The sequence below is a fragment of the Octopus bimaculoides genome, chromosome 2 (genome assembly GCF_046866305.1).
Source record: "Octopus bimaculoides isolate indiv1 chromosome 2, ASM4686630v1, whole genome shotgun sequence".
NCBI lineage: Eukaryota > Metazoa > Mollusca > Cephalopoda > Octopoda > Octopodidae > Octopus > Octopus bimaculoides.
In genome coordinates, this window is record NC_142929.1 from 68,157,534 (window position 1) to 68,181,478 (window position 23,945).

The 23,945-nt window shown below is 36.2% G+C and overlaps 1 protein-coding gene across 1 annotated transcript; it reads right to left on the reverse strand.

Moving 5' to 3' along the window:
- Positions 1–245: 245 nt before the first annotated feature.
- Positions 246–22,113, reverse strand: LOC149137101 (uncharacterized). The gene is made up of 4 exons (XM_089346908.1): positions 21,823–22,113; positions 6,776–6,954; positions 4,457–4,567; positions 246–382 (listed from the first exon to the last, which is right to left on the reverse strand). The coding sequence occupies exons 1-4, from the start codon at positions 21,893–21,895 to the stop codon at positions 326–328; spliced, it is 420 nt and encodes a 139-aa protein (XP_089203034.1). The 5' UTR covers positions 21,896–22,113; the 3' UTR covers positions 246–325.
- Positions 22,114–23,945: the final 1,832 nt, after the last annotated feature.

Here is a 23,945-nt window from a genome sequence, read left to right on the forward strand (position 1 = left end):
TGTGTCTTTGTGTTTATTTTTGACTCTCTCTCACTGCTTGATAACAGGTATGGATTTGCTTACATCCTCGTAACTTAGCTATTCGACAAAAGGGAAAAGAAACCGATAGAATAAGTACCAAACTTAAAAAAAAAACAAGTACTGGTGTTGATTTGTTTGACTAAACACTTCAAGACAATGACCCAGCATGAAACAAGACTGGAAAAAAAAAAAGAATTAAAAAAAAAACAGAAACAAAAAAAAAATTGTATTTGTGTTTCAAGACATTTATTTCGGTTTAACTTTAATTTTGAATGAAAGAACCGTTACTGTCCTCCGTTGATATTTAAGAAGTAACTTTCTTGAAAATGCTGGTACTTGTAACTCCTTTAAGTTGGATTGACTGAAGAAAAGAAATAATATGACCGTTAGCAATGTTCTGCACGACATAATCGAGAATAATAAAAGAAAAAATACAGAACAAAAATATACTTTAAACGTAGAGACTTGCAAACAGCTTCTACAGGTACCTTCTGCATACCGGACTCCAGTAACTAAGAAACCTACTGGAGTCCGGTATGCAGAGTTCTCCATTAAATAGTGCGCATTCATCAGGAGAGAATGCGCACTGTTTCGAGGCCTTCCTCTCAATAGCTTTACATCGTACCGCCACTTCCAACTCATTAATGTGAAGCTCTGCCAACTGGATCGACTGACTAGTATCTGATCTCATGCTCTTCATCTCGGGATCATCAACGCCATTCAAATTGTCATACAAGTCTGACTTGCTATATCGGCAGACAGACACCTGCTTCACGCCTACACATCATTTCTCCAACAAGGTTTCATCATCCCCCGAGTTCGTCGGAATTCGAACTCAGAACGTAGAGACGGACGTAATGTCGCTATTCATTTTGTCCGGCGTGCTAACGATTCTTCCTGCTCACCGCTTCCAGTTAGTTTCAACAGATAATGACAAATCTTACCTCGAGCGGTGGAGCCAAGTTCTCAATCGAGAAACACCCCAAAAGATAAGAGCATGGTTTAGCCCTCAGTTATCGATCCGGCCTCATAGCAACAGATACCAATATGACCACTTCAAGATTGATTTCATCCGTTAGACATTGAAACAGTCATTCAGTCACTTGCTCATTGCTTTCACTAGCACATACTGCTTATAAGGCAGTCAACAATTTTAATAGTCACATGCTTTTGCTCATATACTGCCAAACATACTTACATATTGCCAAATAAAAGTTTTCTTTACTCTCATTGGACAAGTTGAAGTTCAAGAAAAGATATGTAGTGCTCGGAAACATATATGTTTATTTTAGGGTTGGCAATAATTCTATGACTCTGCACTTAACATATACCTTTCCCTTCACAATATAAATTAACAACTTTCTATCTATCTATCTATCTATCTATCTATCTACCTGTCTGTCTGTCTGTCTGTCTGTCTATATGATTACTGCACACATTCTACGCAAAACACTTTCAATACAGTAAACATAAGAGCACCACAGCAAACCACAGCACATACCCAAGGCGCACAGAGCTGCGCTCAGTAGTGAAGTGAAAGCACGTTATAAAAATAAAACTACTGAATAATAATAATAATAATAATAATAATAATAATAACAATAACAACAACAACAACAACAACAACAACAACAACAACAGCAGCAGCAACAACAACAACAACAACAACAACAACAACATCGAAATGTTGGAATGAGAACCCAGGTTCGAAATTTCCCCAAGATACCTGATGAAGACTTTGTAAATAATGTACATAATTCCTCATCTCTTAAATATAGAACTGTATTATTTGCTCAAGGTGTCATGCAGTGGGATTGAACATGAAGCCATAAGGTTTCAAAGTAAGCGTTTTAACCTCACAACCATGAATACCTCGACACAGTTTCTTTCTTAGTTAGGTTCTTTCGGGTTTCATTATTTTTTGTTCAGTTCAATTTTCTCCTTAATTGAACAGACAATGTGTTCGGACAGATTTTTACTTTTCTGTTTATATTCCTTGATTTTTGCCCATTTCCGTTCCCCTGCCTTATACTTTTTGCACCCACTTCTATACAACAATATAAATATAGAACCTGTAAACTAAGAGACGGACAGACCCGAGGCATCCCGGGAGTAGAGACGATATGTCATCGATAAAGTCGCGATTGGTGAAGAAAGGACGTGAATGATCGACTGAAAGATTAGTCAAACAATCTATTAATTAACTGGTTAAATAGTTAACTATTTGACAAATAAATAATTATGAAGTGAAATAAAACCTGTACATTACTGGCATAATGACCCTCCTGAGCAAAAAAAACAAAAACGTTTCAACACACGAGCGCACATCAATAATCTTGCAAACCAAATACAAAAACAATATATTGATTGATATAAATACCAGCTCATACCGTTTAGTGTATATACGCAACGTCTGTGTTTTTTTTTTTCCAGGACTTAGTAATTTTCGCCTTGCAGCAATATTTGGATAATGAGCAACTGCGTACAGAATAGTCTTGTCACCCTACGTGCTTTTCGAACGAGCCTGGCTGCTGGTGCTACCAAAAAAATTGTTCTACCATAGGCAGGGAGGGGTCTGGTCGACTGCATCGACACCAGAACTTGATTGATACCTCTTTATTTCATCGTCCCCCAAAGGATGAAATGCAAATTTGACCTCAGTGGGAATTGTGCTCGGAATGTAAAGAACCAGAAGAATGCCGCTAAGAATTTTATCTAACTATTCTGTCCACTTGCCGCCTCATGCTACTTAACAACAACAATGACAACAACAATGAAGGCTTCAAATTTTGGTGTAAGGAAAGTAATCTTGAGGGGAGAGGGCAAGTCGATTACATCATTTCAGTGCTTAACTGGTATTTATTTTATCGAACTCGAACGGATGAAAGGCAAAGTCTACTTCGCGAGAATTAGAACTCAGAACGCAAAGCCGAAAGAAATGCCACTAAGCACTTTGGCGTGCTAACAATTCTGTCAGCAATCCGCCGATTATAATAATTTTGGCACAAGGCCAGCAATTTGGGAGCAAGGAGTAAGTCGATTACATCGACCCCAGTGCTAAACTGATACTTGTTTTATCGACACCGAAAGGATGAAAGGCAAAGTTGATTCAGCGGAATGTGAACTCAGAGTGTAAAGACGGATGAAATCCCGTTTAGCACTCTGGAGTGCTAACGCTTTTGCCATATCACCGCCAATAATAATAATCTTTTCTGTTATAGGCACAGAGCTTGAAATTTGGGGGAAGGGGATATTCGATTACATCGACCCCAGTACTCAACTGGTACAGTGCTTTCGACCCTGAAAGTATGAAAGGCAAAGTCATCCTCGGTGGAATTTGAATTTAGAACGTGAAGACGGACGAAATGCTGTTAAGCACCTTACCCGGCGTGTTAACGGTTCTGCCAGCACGCCGTCTTAATAATAATAATAATAATAATAATAATAATAATAATAATAATGATAATAGATGCAATACCAGGCAGTGGCTCACATGACATCTGATCTTAACTAATTGGAAATGTTATCATGTACTTTGTTTTGTCTTGGTATAAACGATGGGCTACAGCAAGTATTCTGCTCAATACCACAGATTTGCTTGACCTTAACCAGTTGAGCATGTCACCTCTGGAAACATGGATGTTTCGTTCATCATCTTTAAACAAACCTTATTCAGGGACCTTTTGAGCGGGATGGGTTACTCAACCCGAAGAAAATTCTAACTGGGCCCCACCTGCAAGGTCAGGCGCTGTTTATCTTGATATAAGATCACTATGTCGCGCACATATGGTTGTGATGCATGTGCCTGGTGTACCCTTATCAGACGGGCAGTCATGATGGGTGTATTGGGCTTCGTATAATTGTACCCCAATGTCACTATGATGGCATGCGCTGCTCTCTCACTGAACAACAACAACAACAACAATGATAATAATAATAATAATAATAATAATAATACTGTCTATGTGATCTCAAATTTTAAAACAAGCACATAATTTTCTTATGGTTTCTTAAACATTTACTAGAACAACACTATGTACAAATCCAAATATATGGTACCCTAGGCATAACACCTACATGAACTTCTAACTTGTTGTCTTTCGAGGTCTCTGGGTGAGACTTGGATCCAACTTGTACAAATGCAAAGCAAAAGTCGAACATAAAATAATAATAATGATAATAATAATAATAATAATAATAATAATAATAATAATAATAATAATAATAATAATAATAATAATAACAATAACAATAATAATAATAATAATAATAATAATAACAATAACAATAATAATAATAATAATAATAATGATAATAATAATAATAACAATAACAATAACAGCAATAATAATAATAATAACAATAATAATAATAATAATAATAACAATAATAATAATAATAATAACAATAATAATAATAATAATAATATACTTACACATTTCAGAGTGTCACTACTTGTTATTTCATACGAAATATCAATTACACCATCAGTCCATTCGCTGCAGGTTTCGGTCAACAAATTAGGATTCGCCAGTTTAAAAATACTCTGTTGTGATAAATAAATACATAAATAAATGAATAAGTGAAATGAAATTTAAATTCAAATAAACATAGGCGCAGGCACAGCTGTGTTGTGAAGAAGGTCACTTTAAAGCTGCGTGGTTTCGGGCTCAGTTCCACTGCGTGGCACTGCGGGCAAATTACTTCTAATCAGGTAGACAAAAACTGTGTGGAAGCCCGTCGTACGCGTGCGTGTGTGTGTGTGTGTGTGTGTGTGTGCGTGCGTGCGTGTGTCTGTGTGAATGAGTATACGTATATCTTTGGGTTTGTGTTTGTTTCCTCCCCTGACAACTGATATTGGTTTGTTTACATCTTCGTAACTCAGCGCTTCGACAAAAGAGACCAATAAAATAAGTATCAAACTTGAAAAGCAAGCACAAGTACTTGTGTCCTTTTGTTTAACAAAACCTTTTCAAAGTGGTGCTCCAGCATGGCCACTGGTGTTCAATGACCGAAGCAAATTAAAGTTAAAAGATTAAAGCTTTATTAACTAAAGACGTAAATGTAAATTGAAATAGCAAGCTCTTTTCTTTCCTCTCTTAGAAAGAACACTTAATGCAGCCATGGGCATCAGGTTGAAATAAATCCTGTTGGAATTTGAACTCGGGATATAAAAGGACGAAACTAAATACTAAATGTTTCGGTGTTTCTGAAAATAAATGAATAAATGTCTCACTTGGTAGCCGATGCTGAGGATCACGAATTAGTCTGAAATGCATTTATCGACCCACTGAAGGCGCCCCGAAATGACTTCGTGTTTTAACGCATGTTTGCTTAAAGCAAAAAATTTTCTTCACGGCAAATCGCAATGAAAATGACCTTTTTTTGCAGGTCGAATATATCCTAAAATATATTTGGACTGATCTAAAAGAGTGTCTAAACAAATAAATAAATGAGGAGTAGGGGCCGAAACCGGACGTGGTTCCTCCTGATGATGTCTTCAGCTAACTGGATCCTAATCCACCAAGGGAAGGTATGTCAGAAGAAAGTAATTCAACAACGCGGGTTGATGAACCGTAAGACGTGTGGACAGAACCTCCTGGAAAATAACCATAGCGAGGGACATTCCACAGTTGAATTAGAACAATCACAAACAGTGAAAGAAGACATGCACCCAACACCAGAGCTGAAGACACCTCCGAAAGGGGGTGGCCCCGCCACGTCAAACGGTAGAGGAGTAGGGGCCGAAACCGGACGTGGTTCCTCCTGATGATGTCTTGAGCTAACTGGATCCTATAAAGGAGCTGTTGTGGTAGCAGACCACGAAACATGGTTGAAATTCCTCCTTCATGAAAAACTTAAGAGAACGACTTAATTTCAGAGCTTTTTGTTCGATGATGGCGAAGGTGAAGGTGATGTTGATGACGATGACGATAATGATGATGATAATGATGATGATGATGATGGTGATAATAATGGTTTTAAGGGTGAAAGATTATATTTTCTCGCAAAGGCATATAGGTTTCTCTTTATACGCAGCATATGAGGCAGATTTCTTTGGGTGTGCATGTAAATCACATTTTTTATATGAAGTGGCAAAACAGAAGTAAGAAGAAATGAGAAGATAGGAAAGCAGTGATTGAAAGAGAGTGAGAGGGAGGGAGAGAAAGAGAGAAAGAGAGAGAGAGAGACTGAGAAAGAGAAAGAGACACAGAAAGATAAGGGAAGAGGAAGAGAGGGGTGAGATAAAGAGAAAGTTAAAGAGAGAGAGAGAGTGAAAATATGGGATGGTGAGAGGTGGAAAATGAGAGTGAAAGTGTGAAAGGAAGAGATAGCGAGAGAGAGAGAGAGGGAGAGAGAGAGAGAGAGAGAGAGACAATGGGAGAGGAAGAGAAGAAAGAATGAGGTGAGGGGAAGAAAGTGAAAGAGAGAGAGAGCGGTGTGTGTGAGAGAGAGGTGTGAGAGAGAAGGGTGTGTGAGAGAGGGGTGTGAGAGAGAAGGGGTGAGAGAGAGAGGGTGAAAATATGAGATGGAGAGTGGTGGAAAGAGAAAGGGGAGAGAGAGAGAAAGAGAGGTGGATAGAGAGAAAGAGGGAGTGAGAGTGTGAGAGGAGAAAGTATAGGGATAAGGAGAGAGGTGGAAAGAGAAGGAAAAGAGAGAGAGAGAGAGAGAGAGAGAGAGAGAGAGAGAGAGTATGGGGATAACCAGATTCCTACACCTATTAAATAAAAAAAAAAATTAAAAAATGTATTACCTTAAATTTTCGACCAAAAATATCAGTCGATTCCAGTGGCTCACCAAGAGCGAAAACATAGCTCTTTGTGGCCGGTGGATCGTCACTGGTATGGACTATAGTATATTTATCACCATCCTGACTGATTTCAAATTTGCTAATCATATTTGTCATCTGCTCTTTCTGCTTATCAGTAACATCTGTTAAAAATTTGAAAATAAATAAATAATTAAATAGAGGAAATACTGTCTGGTTACAATGAAAAAAGTTAATATATGGCATATATATATATATTCTGTTGTGTCTGGGGAGAGTCATTTTCTTATCGTGCCTTAAAATTTAACATACTCACTGTTAAAATTTCCACTTATTTCTTATTTTTATTTTCCTAAAATTTTCGTTGCGTGGTAATTTTAACGGTGCGTGTGTTAAATTTTAAGGCACGATAAGAAAATGACTCTCTCCAGACACAACAGAATATGCTTCAACACACGAAATCACATAAAAAATCTTGCAAACCAAATCCAAAAACGAAATATATATATATATATATATATATATATATATATATATATATATATATTGATAGAAAAGGTAAGACAACAAAAGAAAGAAAGAGACCTCGATATTAAATAAATAGAGGAATTTATTTGTAAATAATATGTGACAATTATTCGGTAGCCATGATAAAACTCCGAATTATATATATATATATATATATATATATATATATATATATATATATATATATATATATATATACATATACATATATATATATATATATATATATATATATATATATGTATATGTATATTCTATTATTTGTTACAATCATTTGATTGCAGCCATGCTGGAGCATCGCCTTTTAGTCGAATAAATTGACCTCAGGACTTATTGTTTGCAATTTGTAAGTCTGGTACTTATTCTATCAGTATCTTTTGCCGAACCGCCAAGTTACGGTGACATAAACACATCAACATCGGTTGTCAAGCGATGGTGGGGGAGGGGGCGAACACAGACACAAAAACACACACATAAACATATACCTCCACGCATTGCCTCCAAGTAAGTTTTATCATAATATTTTCTACTGCGCACTCTACTACTATTGCTGTCACTTCCCTGTTTTTATCTCTCTCCCTGTCTTGTTCTTCATCCTTTCTGTTTTTCTTTCCCAACCCTCCCCGATTCTTCTCTTCCTTTCACCGTTCCCTCTCTCACTCCTCCTCCTTGACCCTCTCGTCGCTGACACGTGACGATAGGGATTCTTTCTCTCTATTTCCTGTCTTCCTATAGAGAAGACGCGAATTTTTTCACTCTCTAATTAGCGTTCAAAATAATTTTTCTATCGTCTTGGCCTAACAGCCCTTACCGTTTGTTCTTACTGTTCTATCTTGTTTTTACTGTCTTGTTCTCACTATTCTGTCTTGTTCTCACTGTTCTGTCTTGTTTCTACTGTTTTGTTCTCACTGTCTTGTTCTCGTTTACACTTTCACCCTCCTGTACCCATATATGCTTGTATGTATACTTATAGATGTCGGTATGTACATATATGTATGGATATACGCATATAATTATATATTATTTATGTTATATATATATATGTTGTTGTAGTTTGTTCCTTCTCGAATGACTATAAGGCCTTATAGTCACCCATAATTTAAGCGGCCATGAATTAGATAAACTTAGGAAGGATCTTATTGTTTTTTTCCCAAAGGATGGGCTTACGGGTTATGATAAATACTAACCTGAAAAGTGTAGATTTTTTAGTTGTATATTTGGATTTACAGTCGGATAAATTCAAACCTTACCGTAAGCCTAATGATAAGCTATCTTATATTAGCAAAGAATCCAGTCATCCGCCAGTTATTCTTAGGAACTTAGTCAGTAATGTAGGTAGACAAATATCGTCAATTTCTTCGGATGAGGCAGCATTCCAAAATGCCGCACCTTATTATAATAGCGCATTAAGGAATAGGGGATTCTCTGAGAAGATCCAGTATAACCAACTTAATGAGAATGTGTGTCTGTCTGTCTGTCTGTGTGAATCCCTAAAACTCGAGAACTACGCAACCAATTTCATTCAAATTTTACAGATGCCTTACTTAGGGTTCCAGTTGTGTTTTAGTCAAATTTTTTTTTAACTTCTTGCAGAGTTCGAGCCCACGGCAACATAATATCTCCTCCACTATTTAAGTATTACGTGTCAAAAGTGAAACAAAAACACTCATGTCAAATACTTGCACTTTAAAAATGAAACTATTCTACTAACTGAAACAATCACATTTTGATACTGTAATGACAGATACTTTCAGAGAGAGAGAGAAAGAGAGAGAGAGAGAGAGAAAGAGAGAGAGAGAGAGATAGAGAGATGTATATGTATACATATAGATGTATATGTACACGTTATTCCACTAACTGAAACAATCACATGTCGATACTGTAATGACAGATACTTTCAGAGAGAGAGAGAGAGAAAGAGAGAGAGAGAAAGAGAGAGAGAGAGAGAAAGAGAGAGAGAGAGAGAAAGAGAGAGAGTGAGAGAAAGAAAGAGAGAGAGAGAGAGAGAGAGAGAGAAAGAGAGAGAGAAAGAGAGAGAGAGAGAGATGTATATGTATACATATAGATGTATATGTACACGTATATGTATAGATATATATATAGATATAGATCTATATGCATACATGTATATGTATACATATGTGTAGATGTATATATATATATATGTACATGTAATATGTACACATATATACATATATATACATGCATACAGATATCTATACATATATACACTCATATATACTTTTGTTATTTACACCACCTGTCCTCGTCTGTTGTTATTTTTTGTATATTCTCCCATATATACACTCATCACACACATACACATGCACACAAACACACACATTAGTCATTTGTTTTCTTATCCAAAACTACGTCAAAAGTACTGAACGGATCTTTATGAAATTTGGAAATTATATTCTATGCATAACGGTCATAACTCCCATGAAAATTCATATATTTTTGATGTTGAAATTTTAACCCGAACATAACAGATGAGTATTATTTGTAATTCAACGGTACAACAGTGTAAGACTACCCTTTCAGATATACTTACATTGTGATTTCTGCAATGTGGTGCATAAATTGTCAAGTAAATGAGACGCATCTTTGCCTCTACTGATTCACTTGCAAAGTGTTGAGTAAAATTATTTCGTTGCAGACCTCCTTTGAGTCGTTTTATTATCACTGCGACACACATAGTCCCCTAACTGAAACAATCACACGTAGAACTAGGACTAGGAAGGTTTTGTGGTTTTACCCAGCTTTCAATATGGCCGTAAAAACAAATATAGGTAGGGAATTCTTAAGATCAGCTATTCCTGCTGCAAAAACTTCGTCTCTTTCATTCATCAACACAACAAGATAATTGCAAATAATTCTCTTCTTAAAAATTGCAATTTCAAAGATGGGACCTCCTGTCCGTTGGAAGGAAAATGTCTGGAGAAAGGAATCGTGTATAGAGCCAAGGTGCAGATAGAAGGCTCAGACGAATATAGAACTTATACAGGGGCTTCTGAAAATTCTTTCAAAACCCAATTTTATTCTCGTAGAAATTCCTTCAGATACTCCGAAAACAGGACGAAGACCAGCCCTGGCAAAATATGTCTGGGAATTAAAAGAAAACGAAGCCCGACCTTTTAACGTGACATGGAGTATTTTAGATAGAGCTTCATCTTACAGGCACGGTGCACATAAAATACCCATCAAATGCGATTTATGCCTGCTGGGAAAATATTATATTTTATTCTAGGACAATATATAAGAGAGTATTGTAGTTCGCTTGAAACATTGAGTGTTGTTTGTAAAGAATAAAAAGTTTTGAATGGTACAACAATGCACTATAATATAAAAAATGGACTATATATTTGTTGTAATTTAGTTATCTATAGTCCAATGATATTTCGGAATACAATTCCTTCTTCAGATCTTCTTAGATGGAGTCTATGCTATAAACTGTTTACTAACGGCTTTTCTTTTCTTTTTTTCCCGGAAGTGACGTAGTAGTGGTCTCATGAAGCTCCTTCCGGAATTCCTCATGAGAAGTGTGTGAGGTCGGCTATGTTTCAATCTCGTGTGTGTTGGTATATCTGTAGCGCTGCTTCTAAGTTATCTATATATATAAAAATGAGATGAACCTACGCGCGTCCAGATGTAGCTAAGTAATATACTGATTACCAATCTCCAGCCTGTTGTTAATTTGGGGTCCTAGTTTGTGTATGAGTAATGCTTCCTTAATTCTTAAATTACCCAAATTTCTTTCATTGTCCGCAGTTGTGACTCTTATGCTCTTGTCAGTGTTCAGGCATCTGTCTGGATGTTTTCTGAAGGAGGAGGCTCTCGTGTTCAGGTGTTCTTTGATGCGGACGTGTAACGGTCTTGTTGTGCTACCCACATAGAACGTGTTGTATTTGTTACATTGTATTTTATATACAGTATTTACCCGTTGGCATAAATGTGTGTCACGGATGGGACAATTTGTTAATGTGCATTGATTGTTGTCCCTTATTCGTTTCTTTGCGAGGTGTTCTCTCAGAGAGGGGCCGGAGTGGGCTAGTTGTATGTCTAGCCCTTCTCTTCTTATGGCTGTTCGGAGGGTGTTTTAAGGAAGCATGTATTGCTGTGTTTTCTATGTGTTCGGCGTGTTGGTAGTCTTGGGTACTTAAGCCGATTTATAATGGACCTAGGATACCCGTTGGTTTTCAGTATATTTAGAAAGCGTGTAGTGTAGGTCATCTTGTCCTCCGTTCTGCTGCACTTGCCTTGGATACGCGCAAGTTCATTTCTGGCGTATCCTATTTTGGCACCGAGTGGAAGTGCTGAATTGTACTGGACAAATATATCTCTACTGGCCGCTTTCCTATATATATATCCTTCAAGTTCGTTTACGGGTAACGTTTTGAATATGTATATAAAAGCTATTATGCTGGCTACAGTCTAAAGGCGCTAGTTGGCGCGACTCGTCTTTTGAGGATGCACCTAGCTGTACTGATATAATGTAGGATAAATATAGTAATAATAATCATAATCCTTGGAGGGAATTTATAGATATTTTAATGCACCGCTACGCGCGTTTCCATAATTCATATGTTTCTTAGGATCATAGTCCGTGTACTTGGAATAATTACAGTGTTGTCCGTGTGCAGTCCGTGAATGCACGAACATGATCCACTCGATGTTCATAGACACTGCTATATATATATATATATATATATATATATATATATATATATATATATATATATATATATATGTATGTATGTATGTATGTATGTGTGTGTTTGTTTTTGTGTGTGTGTATATTTGAAAAATGATTAGACATGGCTTTTCTGATAATTTTTCCACTTTAATAATTACACGTTTATAAGTTATTAGATGTCTATTAACCTTTTGTAAACACCTAATCTAATTATTAAAGTGGGAAAATTATCAGAAAAGCCATGTCTATTCATTTTTTTGAAATATGCAGTACTGTATCAAGGGCTTCCTATTTCTTATCCTGAGGTGGTGCTCCAGCGTGGCCGCAGTCAAATGACTGAAACAGGAAAAAGAATAAAAGAATATATAAATGTTTGTGTGTATGTGTGTGTGTGTGAAGTTAAATATGTGCTTTTTCCATGACACTCGTTCCTATCTTTTTTCTTCCTTATTCTCTTCTTCATGCAACAAAAGGCTACACCCCAAAGCGTTATATTTTTGCTCTTCACCAAATAACATTCTTCGTGCATCAAACTAACGATATTCACTGCGAACATCTTGTTGAATCTTGTTGATTTTGTTTATGGATTCGTCGTTTGTTACTAGTTTGCTTCTCTCTCTGTCCATCTCTCTCCTTCCTCTCTCCATCTCTTCTTTCCCCTTTTCTCTCTCCTTTCTCTCTCTTTCTCTGGTTTCTCTCTCTTTCTCTGGTTTCTCTCTCTTTCTCTGGTTTCTCTCTCTTTTGCATATATATATATGTATAATTCTTTTATAAAAATTAATTTAGATACGAAGGATCTTTTCTGCTTGGCTCACACTTTTCAATTCCTTTAATTTTGTTCCAACTTATTTTAAATTTGATATGTTGATGTAGTTTTGTATGCTAATCATGGAAATGAAATTCACATTTGCCTTAAATTAACCAATAAAAAGTTAATACCTTTTAAACTTTGCAAATTTTGGGTGATTTTAGCCAATCGAAAGCCACAGACATAATGGTGCCTGTTTCCATAATAACAAGCCAAGTTTTAGTTTTCTTGTCACTGAGCGGCTGTTGATTACAACAGCTATGTTCGCCAAATGAGTGCGGAGGACCTGCTCCACAACCCAGGTCAGATTGGCGTCCTTGGAGGATTGTTGAGATAAATGAAACAGTCTTCTCAAGACATAAATACAATCGATGAAGGGTGTTACCCGAGCAGTGGATTTTCGGAGGAGCGTGTCGCCAGAACAGACATGTTTTTCTTTATGTAGTGCCGGGTCGCAATCGCGACACACTGAAGGAATGCATACGTCAATCGATTCTTTCAAGAGCCACAATTTTCAGTGACTTATGAAGGGCCTACTCTCACATTCCTGAAGTTGATGGTTATAATTTTCTATGAAGAACAGTGAATGAACCATAGCGTCGAGTTTATTACTCGAAAGATGGTACCCACACGCAACAAGTGGAAAGCACATGGGCCTCTATAAAACGAAGTAATAAATAACGCTATGACACCTACCGTTTCTAGCTGACTCGTATCTCTGCGATCTTATAGGACGCAGGAGATATGAAAATTGTCATTTATTTGACAAACTTTTAGATTACATCGCAAACTTTTGTTTTTGATTTTCGATACAAAATATATATTATTTGCACGACTTTAATGAACTGCAGTTTAGTTTTTTTTTCATATTTTTAGTTCAATTTGTTTTTTTTTTCGTAATTTAGCGTTCAGTTTGCTTTTTCGTATTACCTTCATTGAAGATTTTTCCTTTTTCTATTATTTACATACCTGGCAAAGAAAAAAGATTCATTAAAATTTCTATCATCGAATGTTTTGTCGTCGTAATGTTGTCATCACGCACAAAATGCCAGCTTCCAAATCCTGTTTTCTGATTGGGTAGAAATAATCAAACTTTAATCCTCTGTAACAGTTTTCTAAATTTTTTTTTGTGGGGGAACAAGAGAATAACAACATTAGATTCTGCATGAAAAATTACATCAATATACCAAATTTGAAAACTTTCACTTAGTTTTAAAATTTCAAAAAATGTGTGCCAAATAGAACAGATCTGATAAGTGTATTTATATGATTTCAGACGCCATTTGTGTTTACATCTATCTATCTATCTATCTATCTATCTATCTATCTATCTATCTATCTATCTATCTATCTATCTATCTATCTAGATCATTCCCAAGTCATATAGGCTCTTAGAGTCAATTTCTCGGATTATCTGTCGTATTTATTTCCTACTGGATGGAGCACCGACCCACCACAGGAATACTCATTCTTGTCAGCTGAGCGGACTGGAGCAATGTGAAATGAAGTGTTTTACTCAAGGACACAAGACATCGCTCGGTCCAGAAATCGAAACCACAACCTTACAATCACGCGGCTTTACTACACACACACACACACACACACACGTATTTATATAAGTATTGTTTGAAGTCCTAGGACTAATGGAGACGGTTACCCGGTTTCCATGGTATATAACTGATAGAGATCACAACATTCTCCACGAAAGGGATGTCAGTTCGCTACAAGGTTACTCATTTACAGTTGAGTGGACCGGAGGAACGTGAAATGAAGTATTTTGCGGAAGAACGCAACACATCTCTCAGTTTAAGAACCGAAAATCATGATTTTGTGAACGTGAGTGGAACACTTTAGCGACAAGGCCACGCACCTTCTCTAGCACATATAAACGGTACATTATTTACATTATTAACATTTGACGGATAGTTGTCCTCATCTTGTTTGTTGTTAACACAACGTTTCGGCTGATATACCCTCCAACCTTCATCAGGTGTCTTGGGGAAATTTCGAACCTGGGTTCTCATTCCTAAGATATTTTTCGATGTTGTTGTTGTTATTAATTATTATTATTATTATCATCATCATCATCATCATCATCATCATCATCATCATCATCATCATCATCATCATCATCATCATCATCATCATTATTATTATTATTATTATTATTATTATTATTATTATTATTATTATTATTTAGGTCGCTGCCTGGAATCGAACTCGGTATCTTGGGGTAAGTAACCCGCGCTCTTAACCACTACGCCATATGCCCGTGGGCCCACGGGCATATGGCGTAGTGGTTAAGAGCACGGGCTACTTACCCCAAGATTATGGTTGTGAAGATCAGCTACTCATCAATAGGATGATCTTGGAAGATTGTTACCAGCGACACAAAAACTTGTCGATAGCCTTGATAGACTATAAAAAATGCTTTTGATAGTCTACCACATATCTGGATTAAGAAATGTCTGGAAATGTATGAAATAGCACTTACTCTGCGAAACTTCTTGTCTGTAAGTATGAGATCATGAAGAACCACTCTGACTTTGAACAGTGACAATGAATCTCTTAATGCTGAAGATGTAAGAATTTCATGTGACATTTTTCAGGGTGACTCTCTATCACCACTCCTCTTTTGTCTAGCCTTAATACCTCTCTCGAAATTGTTCAATGATGTACAATACGGCTATAAAATGCTTGATAGAAATATAAATCATCTCATTTACATGGATGATTTAAAGCTCTTTGCAAAAAAATCACCAACAACTACAGGGCTTACTAGCGATTGTTAAACAATTTAGTGATGACATCAGGATGTAATATGGCCTCGATAAATGTGCGAAAGCTACCTTTATATCAAAGGGAAAATGACAGAAACATCCAATGTTAATCTTGACCAGCAGAATGTCATAAAGGAATTTGAAGGGGATGGAATCAAACATTCAGTGATGAGGGAAACGACAGAAGAGAATGCTATCGCAGAGTAAGGGTAATACTCAAGACAGAGCTGAATGCAAGAAACAGGATCGAAGCGATCAATACTTTAGCTATACCAGTCGTGACTTACAGTTTCAATATCATTAACTGGTCAATTACTGAAATATGTAATTTTGACAGAAAAATACGAAATTTGTTGACGATGCATAGAATGCACCACCCTAAGGCAGATATAGAACGACTTTATCTGCCAAGAAAAGAGGGAGGCCGTGGACTTTTACAACTGGAATTAACAATGAAGATTGCCACAACTGGCCTAGACACCTACCTGAAAATCTCTGATGACTGGATGTTAAAAACTTGTCTCAAAACATGAAAACAAAAAAGCATCATACTTAGTAACAAAACAAGCAAAGGAATATCTAAGTGAATTCCAAATACAACAAATTCCAGAATTAGACGTACTAGAAACAAGCACAGAAAAAGCTAAGCGTATGAAAACCCGTGCTAAAACTGCTGCCTTAGATACTCTTACTTGATAAATAGCAAGAAAAACCTCTCAATAGCAAATACCCAAATAGAGCTAATAGTGCCGATGTTGACAAAGCCCTTACCTATCAATAGTTAGTGTCTTCTGGCTTAAAATCAGGAACAGAAGGGTTTATCATAGCAGCCCAAGATCAATGCCTACCTACAAGAAACTACCAGGCCAACATATTAAAGAACGGTAAAAGCCCAACATGTCGTGTATGTCAACAACAAAATGATCATGTTGTCTCTATGTGCAGTCGTCTTGCGCCTACAGATTATCTCAACAGGCATGATAGAGCAGCACAATATATTCACTGGGTAATTTGCAAAAATTGGATCTGCTCCATGATAAAGACTGGTGGGAACACAAACCACCTCCAGTGCTTAAAAATGATCACGTCTCACTCCTCTGGAACTTCGCCGTTCAAACTGACAGAAAGATAGATGCGAATATGCCAGACATTATATTAAGAGACTACAGACAAAATGCTTATTTGCTCACGTTATTTTGAATTATTCAGGTTCAAGAGGTGTCCACAATATTTGCTTGTAACTTTGTAAATTTTTTACATACAGATTTGAAATTTTGTCAGTTGGTGCTTTATATACCACTGGTTCATAGTTATGTAATTTTAGCTGATCTTACTGAGTAAATTAGACTTTTATGAGCAGGTAAATTTAATTAACAGGTGTAAAAGCAATAACATTATGGATAAACACAAAAATTGAAATTCTTAATGCATATTACCTGTTTGATTTGTTACTAAAATTATCCCAGATGGCAACCGACAAAAATTTTGCCACTTTTCAAGATGAGGTACTTTATTTTGAATTGATTAAAATACAGGTATAATGGGCACAAAATTTTATTCTTTTGGTAAATATTTCGTACCTCGTTGGGGAATAATTTTTCTTTCCACAGTTTTTTTCGGGTGCATTCAACGTATCTGACCTCCAAACTCGCTGCAAGCCACTTTATTTCGGAAAAGAAAGGTGGGAGGGGTGGTGGGGACCTCGAAGTTTTCCACCAAAGGAGTTTTGTTTCGTGGGTCTTTTTTTCTTTTCCAGGTTATTTCGCATGCTTTCAACGAATGTGACATTCAAATCACGCGTAAAGGCTCCTTTTTCCAAAAAAAGAAAAGATTTGGTTACTATTTCTAGCATGCTCTGCTACCACGTAACAGCTATTTGCGTTCACACCGAAATATTTGTGTTCACACTGAAATATTTGTGTTCACACCGAAATATTTACCAACTGTTTTCCTTTCATTTATTTCTTCCACTTTATGGAAATCAATATTTTCTCTGTTGACATCCACCTCAGGGAGGTCACAGATCAAGCGGAAACATATCAATCACTGTTCGCTCTTGACAGTACAAAGAAATTTCCCGCTGTCTTTGCAAGCAACAAGTGGATGAATTTGTTTTCAAATCCAGGCAGGGCCAAATGAGGTCCTACAAGTTATTTATAAGTGGCGTTATATTGGAGTTAAAAGAATGACGCGTACAATATTAAATATGCTAAGGCAATCTGCAAACAATAGAAACTTCTTAACGTTTACCGGTTTTAATGAAATTTTTGAGTTAACGGACTTGAATTAATGGAAGTCAATTAGTCCGATAATGATTTTCAAAGTTAACATAAAAAGTTAAATCGTTAACGAAATTGTTAACTTCGTTAATTAACGATTAATGGAGTAAAGGACTTACGCACAGCACTGTGTGTGTGTGTATATGTATATATATATATATATATATATATATATATATATATATATATATATATATATATATATTATATATCATATGTGTGTGTATATATATATGTGTGTGTGTAAATTTATGAATAATATAAGATATGGGTTCAGAGAAAATCATGTAGCTAGAACAGTGAACTTGCTCTGTTGATGTAACAATAGTGTTTTGGTGACCTGATGAGGTAGCTTTCTTTACTTGCATTAATTTGTGAAGATGCAATTGTAATGCTGAACATGCATATTAATGCAAACATGTATGCATAGTTTCTTGTATACTGAAATTTATAGTACATGAAGTAGACTGCGAAACGGATGTAGTCCCATGGAAGTCACATGGTTAAATAAATCTATATTCATCTCTCATATCGTCTGACTTTTGTTTATACACACACAAACACACACACACACAAAGACTCACACACACACAGACTAACACCCACATATGCGTAGGAATATATACATATACAGGTTATATGCACACAGACGAAAAAAGTTCATGACGAAACTCTTTCATAAAAGAATGTGCAAGAGATGGAAGGGAGCTAGGATTTCGAGGAAATTGCATGTACGTATTTGTCTTAGAGGAACATATGTACATTGGTTACATTTTCAGTCACATAACATTTAAATCAATAATTCATAGATAGAGATATAAGAAAATACGTGGAGAGAGCCATAAGAACATTTAAAAAAGCAGATTTGAGCACTTGACATTCTCAAAAATTACAATCACCGGACGAATATTGTGGTAAATTTGCTTTTTCATGATGCATTTACATTGCTATTTTAATCTAATAATGCTTCTGTTGCATATAACGGATTTTGAAGATATATTATCGTAGCTTAATTTTTTCTTCTTATCGTTGTTTGTTTTCAAATTGGAACATAAGCATGGTAACTTGAAACTCTGTTTCAAGAAATTTTTCGAATTTTTCGATCAAGAAGTATAGTGACACGTGTATGTATTTAAAAGAGATATTGTTGCAACCATTACTCTTGCAGTCACACGGGCGCACGCGCGCACACACATACACTCATACTCACACTCTCACTCACACTTACACACACACTCACATACACACGCACTCACACACACATTCACACACTAACACACACACACACACTTAGTGAAAGCATTGTACATGATATCAAATCGCAATCACTTGCGAGTGACGAGTGTGTTTGTGTGTGCATGTGAATTTGTGTGCATGTGAATTTGTGTGCATGTGTGTGTCTGTATATTTGTATAGATGCATAAATCTATTCATATTCGTGTACGCTTATGTATATATACATGCAAACATGTCAGCGTTCATGCGCGCGCGCGTATGTGTTTGTACATGTATATTTCTATCTGTGCCTGTATATGTTGTACGTCGAGTAATAATCATTAAGGTACCACTTCTTGATACATATTGATGTTTTTGTTTTATTTTCTGAGTTTGACATTGTATACGAGTGCATGTATGCGCGTGTAAACATGAAAGACCAGTGGTTATATCAAATTATTTCCTTTACCTTCCTGTTTCTCTCTAACTCGTGCAGGTCTGTCCAACGTTAATATATGGTTAAACACGTATCTTTGTATATGTGTGTGCATGCGTGCATATATGTAAAAAAAAAACATATAAATTCATATGTATACACATATACGTGTATTTGTATGTGCTGGCAGGTATCGGAAACTTAGAAATCGAAAATGAAATAAAATCTACCCGAAGAAAGGAGCGTACAAAAAGAGAAACTTGAGATGTATGAAACAAAATCGAATCATAACGGTTTCTATAATTTCACAACATTCAGTTTCTTTGCATAATAAAATAAGACCAGTTTCGAAGAAGCGTCTAACCAACTGCAGTCTCTCAACAAAGTTATGAAATATTGGTTTCAAATTTTGACACAAGGCCATGAATTTCGGAGAAGGGGGAAAGTCGATTACATTGACCTCAATATTTAACTCGTACTTATTTTATCGACCCCGAAAGGATGAAAGGCAAAGTCGACTTCGACGGAATTTGAACTCAGAACGTGAAGACGGCGTGCAACGATTCTGCCTGTTTGCCGTTTTAGAGTTGCGAAATATTGAATAAACAATTCAAAATATTTTTAATTTCTCAATCGGAGAGATGGAAATAAATAAACAAAATGAGTTCTTCAACACTACAACTTTATACAAAAGAATTGGTAAACATCAATTGTATAGTTATAAAGAAAGAAGACGAAATACCAGCTGCAGAAAAAAATAAGGCTACCGGTCAGGATGGATCCTCCACAATTCTCTTGGAAACAGAAAAAGGCTGCAGCAAAACTGCTTCAGATACCTTTCAAATGCTTCCTTGCTTGTGTGACAAGCTTCTCGAAATGAAATAAAATGAATGCATCGTCCATAAAGAGAAAGCAGAGTAGATGCCAAAAAAAATTACGAGCATATTTCTTTGACTCCACATAGCAAATTGTTGGATTGAATTATGGAAGAACGAATCACGCTTAGAAGAAAATGGTTTATTAACCGATATCAATCACAATCTTCGTCTGATTGGTAGGTCCTTGTACATCCTATACAGAATTAGGACTGGGTATTGAAATCATTGCTTAATCATTCAAATGTAGATTTTGCAAATACTTTCGACAATATTGATCATTAAAATCAAAAATTAAGTGACTTTAATATAGCTAGAAAACTAGTTGAGTGGCTGTGCTTTACCGAAGGATATATCAATTCTGTGTTGGAATCTTTTGCACAATTATTGGCCATAGTGGCTCTCTGAGGCATGCCCTCAGCTATTAAAAACACCGTTATTAGTTATGTTCCGATACGAAAATATTGAAGTCTATCAAAATTTTCGATGATCTCAACTACCACTCTAGGGAAGACCTCAAAGCAATATAAAAGTGTATTGAAGATGACATGATGTTTAATGTTGGAAAATTTCAAGGACTTCGCTATTAGCTCTCTAACACATCGTAATCAAAACGCACAAAGCCAACAGAGGTTGCAATCATTGAATGGTCTTGGGATCAAAGTGAATAATGATGCATCGTTGCATGTGGATATTTATAAGACGGGAACAATGTGCAGACGACTAGCGGGATGGCTTCTGAGATTGTTCAAAACGAGTGAAAAGAAATCATATTGGTCTTATTGAAGATATTTGTCTTGTGCGTTGTTTCAGTTAAAATAGAGTTAAAATGACTGCAGAACTCGAGGCAACTCAATACCATTACATTGCCTGTTTGCAGCAGATGAACAACAAGGAGAGGTCCATAACATTAAGGCAGTAAAGACGAGAAAGGTATGAAAGATATATATGTATATATACATATATACACATACGTGTATGTATGTATATAAGTATGTATGTATGCATGTATGTGCATATATATGTGCATGTGTGTATGTGTGTGTGTGTGTGTGTGGGGGGGTGTATGTGACACCTCTGCTGTAAGTATTCGTGTTAGCATCTCGAACCCCTCCATTCCTTTTATTTCCTTTGCAATCTTTGACCGACTGCCCTTCATGTTATGTACTAGTGGGAAACATGCAAATGTCATATACACTTTACTGCCTATACTGAAAAAAAAAAAAAAAAATGAGAAGAAGCACAAAAGAGATTCTAACCCCGGATCAGAACTTAGTTTAAGTTTACTGGAAGAGTACCTCTGACTGCATAACCCTCGTCTTAAGCATTTTACAAACAAATTTTTAAATAAACGTTAATTTAAAAACCTACTATAAATATAAAGTATAGGAAAAACAAACAAATATCTCCCTTACCAGTAACAGCCATGAGGGCTTCCATATTTTCTGCTTTAGCTTCTTGGTTCCAAGTACCCAAAAAGTTTTCCATTTTGATATAATTTTCTGTACGAAAGAAATAGACACCGTCTTATTCAACTGCCAAAGACAATCTTTTGCTGAGAGCAATCTATTTTCTTGTTTTATGTATTTTTCAGACAATACCACCGGATGTCACATCAACTTCCTCTGAAATGCCAACTGTCTAATTTTATTAAAATTTCATTGGTTTACTGAACTAGTAATTTAATCTTTAAATTTTCTTACATTAATCAGAGGGCAGGCAATAAATCTACTAATTATATAATTGTTGTTGTTGTTGTTGTTGTTGTTGTTATTATTATTATTATTATTATTATTATTATTATTATTATTATTATTATTATTATTATTATTATTATTATTATTTTATTTTAATAATATATTTATTTAGTCTAGTTATTTAATTCTCTTTTAAACGTGAGAACGTTCGCCATTTTCGGAGACGACAGAAAAAGAAAACAACTCAACAGTTTTCATTGGTTGGAATTTTATCGGGTTACTGATGCCAATTGTCATTATGTAGACCCGATAGTTTCATGCGCTTTTTTTTTCTCTCTTCTCCCATTCTACATTTCAGCCCACCCATTTGTTTCAATCACACACACACGCGCACGCGAGCACTCACACAGAAACAAGCGCGTAAACAAGCTCTCCGTCTCTCTCTCCCCCCCTCTCTTCGTCTCTCTTTCTTCTTCCCTCTCTCATAATCCATCTACTCCTCTCTCAATCTCTCGGTCTGGTCTTCTGTCTCATTCTGCCTTTCAGCTTTCCAGCATTCGTTTAGCTCTGCCCTGTACTCTATCACACTCGCGCAAACACACACAAACACGCACACACAGATGTAGAATCTGTGTAATGTGTACACATACAAATATATGCAAGCTTACACTAATTTGATTACACACTACTTAGAATTTACATACAGAAGCTACAAATACATATAAGGGAAGGAAAAATACTGCCAGTGTGACATTTTTCCATTGGCTTATATTTGTGTACATTTACACGAATATGTTCATTATATATGTGCGTGCGTGCGCCAGTGTGTATGTGTGGGCGTGTATGTATATGTGTGCTTACGTGCGTGTGCGTGGTTGTGTGCGTCTGTGCATATGTGTGTGTGAGTATGTATGCATTATGTATGTGTGTATGTATGTATTTGTGTGTGTGTAGGTGTGTGTGTATGTGTATGACAGGCGTGGGTTGTGGTAAGAAGCTTGCTTCCTAACCGCATGATTCCGGGTTCAGTCCCACTGTGTGGACCTTGGGTAAGTGAATTCTACCATAGCCAAACAAAGCCTTGTGAGTGGGTTTAGTAGACGGAAACTGAAAGAAGCACGCCTGTTTTGTTTGCAATGTCCTGTACCCAGATATGCACCTATACATACAGGTGGATGTCGGTATGCACATACCTGTACGTATATATGCATATACTCATTTACTATTTGTCTTTTACTGTTGCCTCGAGCCGACCAAAGCTTTGTGAGTGGATTTGATAGTCGGAAACTGAAAGAAGCCCGTCATATATATGTGTCGTATATATGTGTGTGGGTGTGTTAGTGTGTGTGTATTTGTTCGATTCGGCAAAAGAGACTGATAGAATAAGTACTAGGCTTACAAAGAATAAGTCTTGGGGTCGATTTGTTCGACTAAAGGCGGTGCTCCAGCATGGCCGCAGTTAAATGACTGAAAGAAGTAAAAGAATTAAAGAATACATCAATATCTTTTTATCTTTTACTTGGTTCAGTCATTAGACTGCGGCCACGCTGGTGCACCACCTTGAAGTATTTTTGTCGAATGAATCGGCCCCAGTTTGTTTTTTAAGCTCGGTACTTATTTTATCAGTCTGTTTTGGTGAACCGCTAAATTGCATGGATGTAAGCACACCAACACCGGTTGTTAAGCGGTGATGGGGAACAAACACCGACACAAAGACACACACACATACACACACACACACACACACACACACACCCTCACATATACATATATATATATATATATATATATATATATATATATATATATATATATATATATATATATATATATATATATAA

Bases quoted from the DNA above. Each gene is read 5' to 3' on its own strand.
- LOC149137101 (XM_089346908.1), bottom strand. From the start codon at position 21,895: ATGGAAAACTTTTTGGGTACTTGGAACCAAGAAGCTAAAGCAGAAAAT. The intron at 6,955-21,822 runs GTAAGGGAGATA...AATTTTTAACAG, and splicing joins AGCCCTCATGGCTGTTACTG to ATGTTACTGATAAGCAGAAA. The intron at 4,568-6,775 runs GTAATACATTTT...TTATCACAACAG, and splicing joins TTTTTGGTCGAAAATTTAAG to AGTATTTTTAAACTGGCGAA.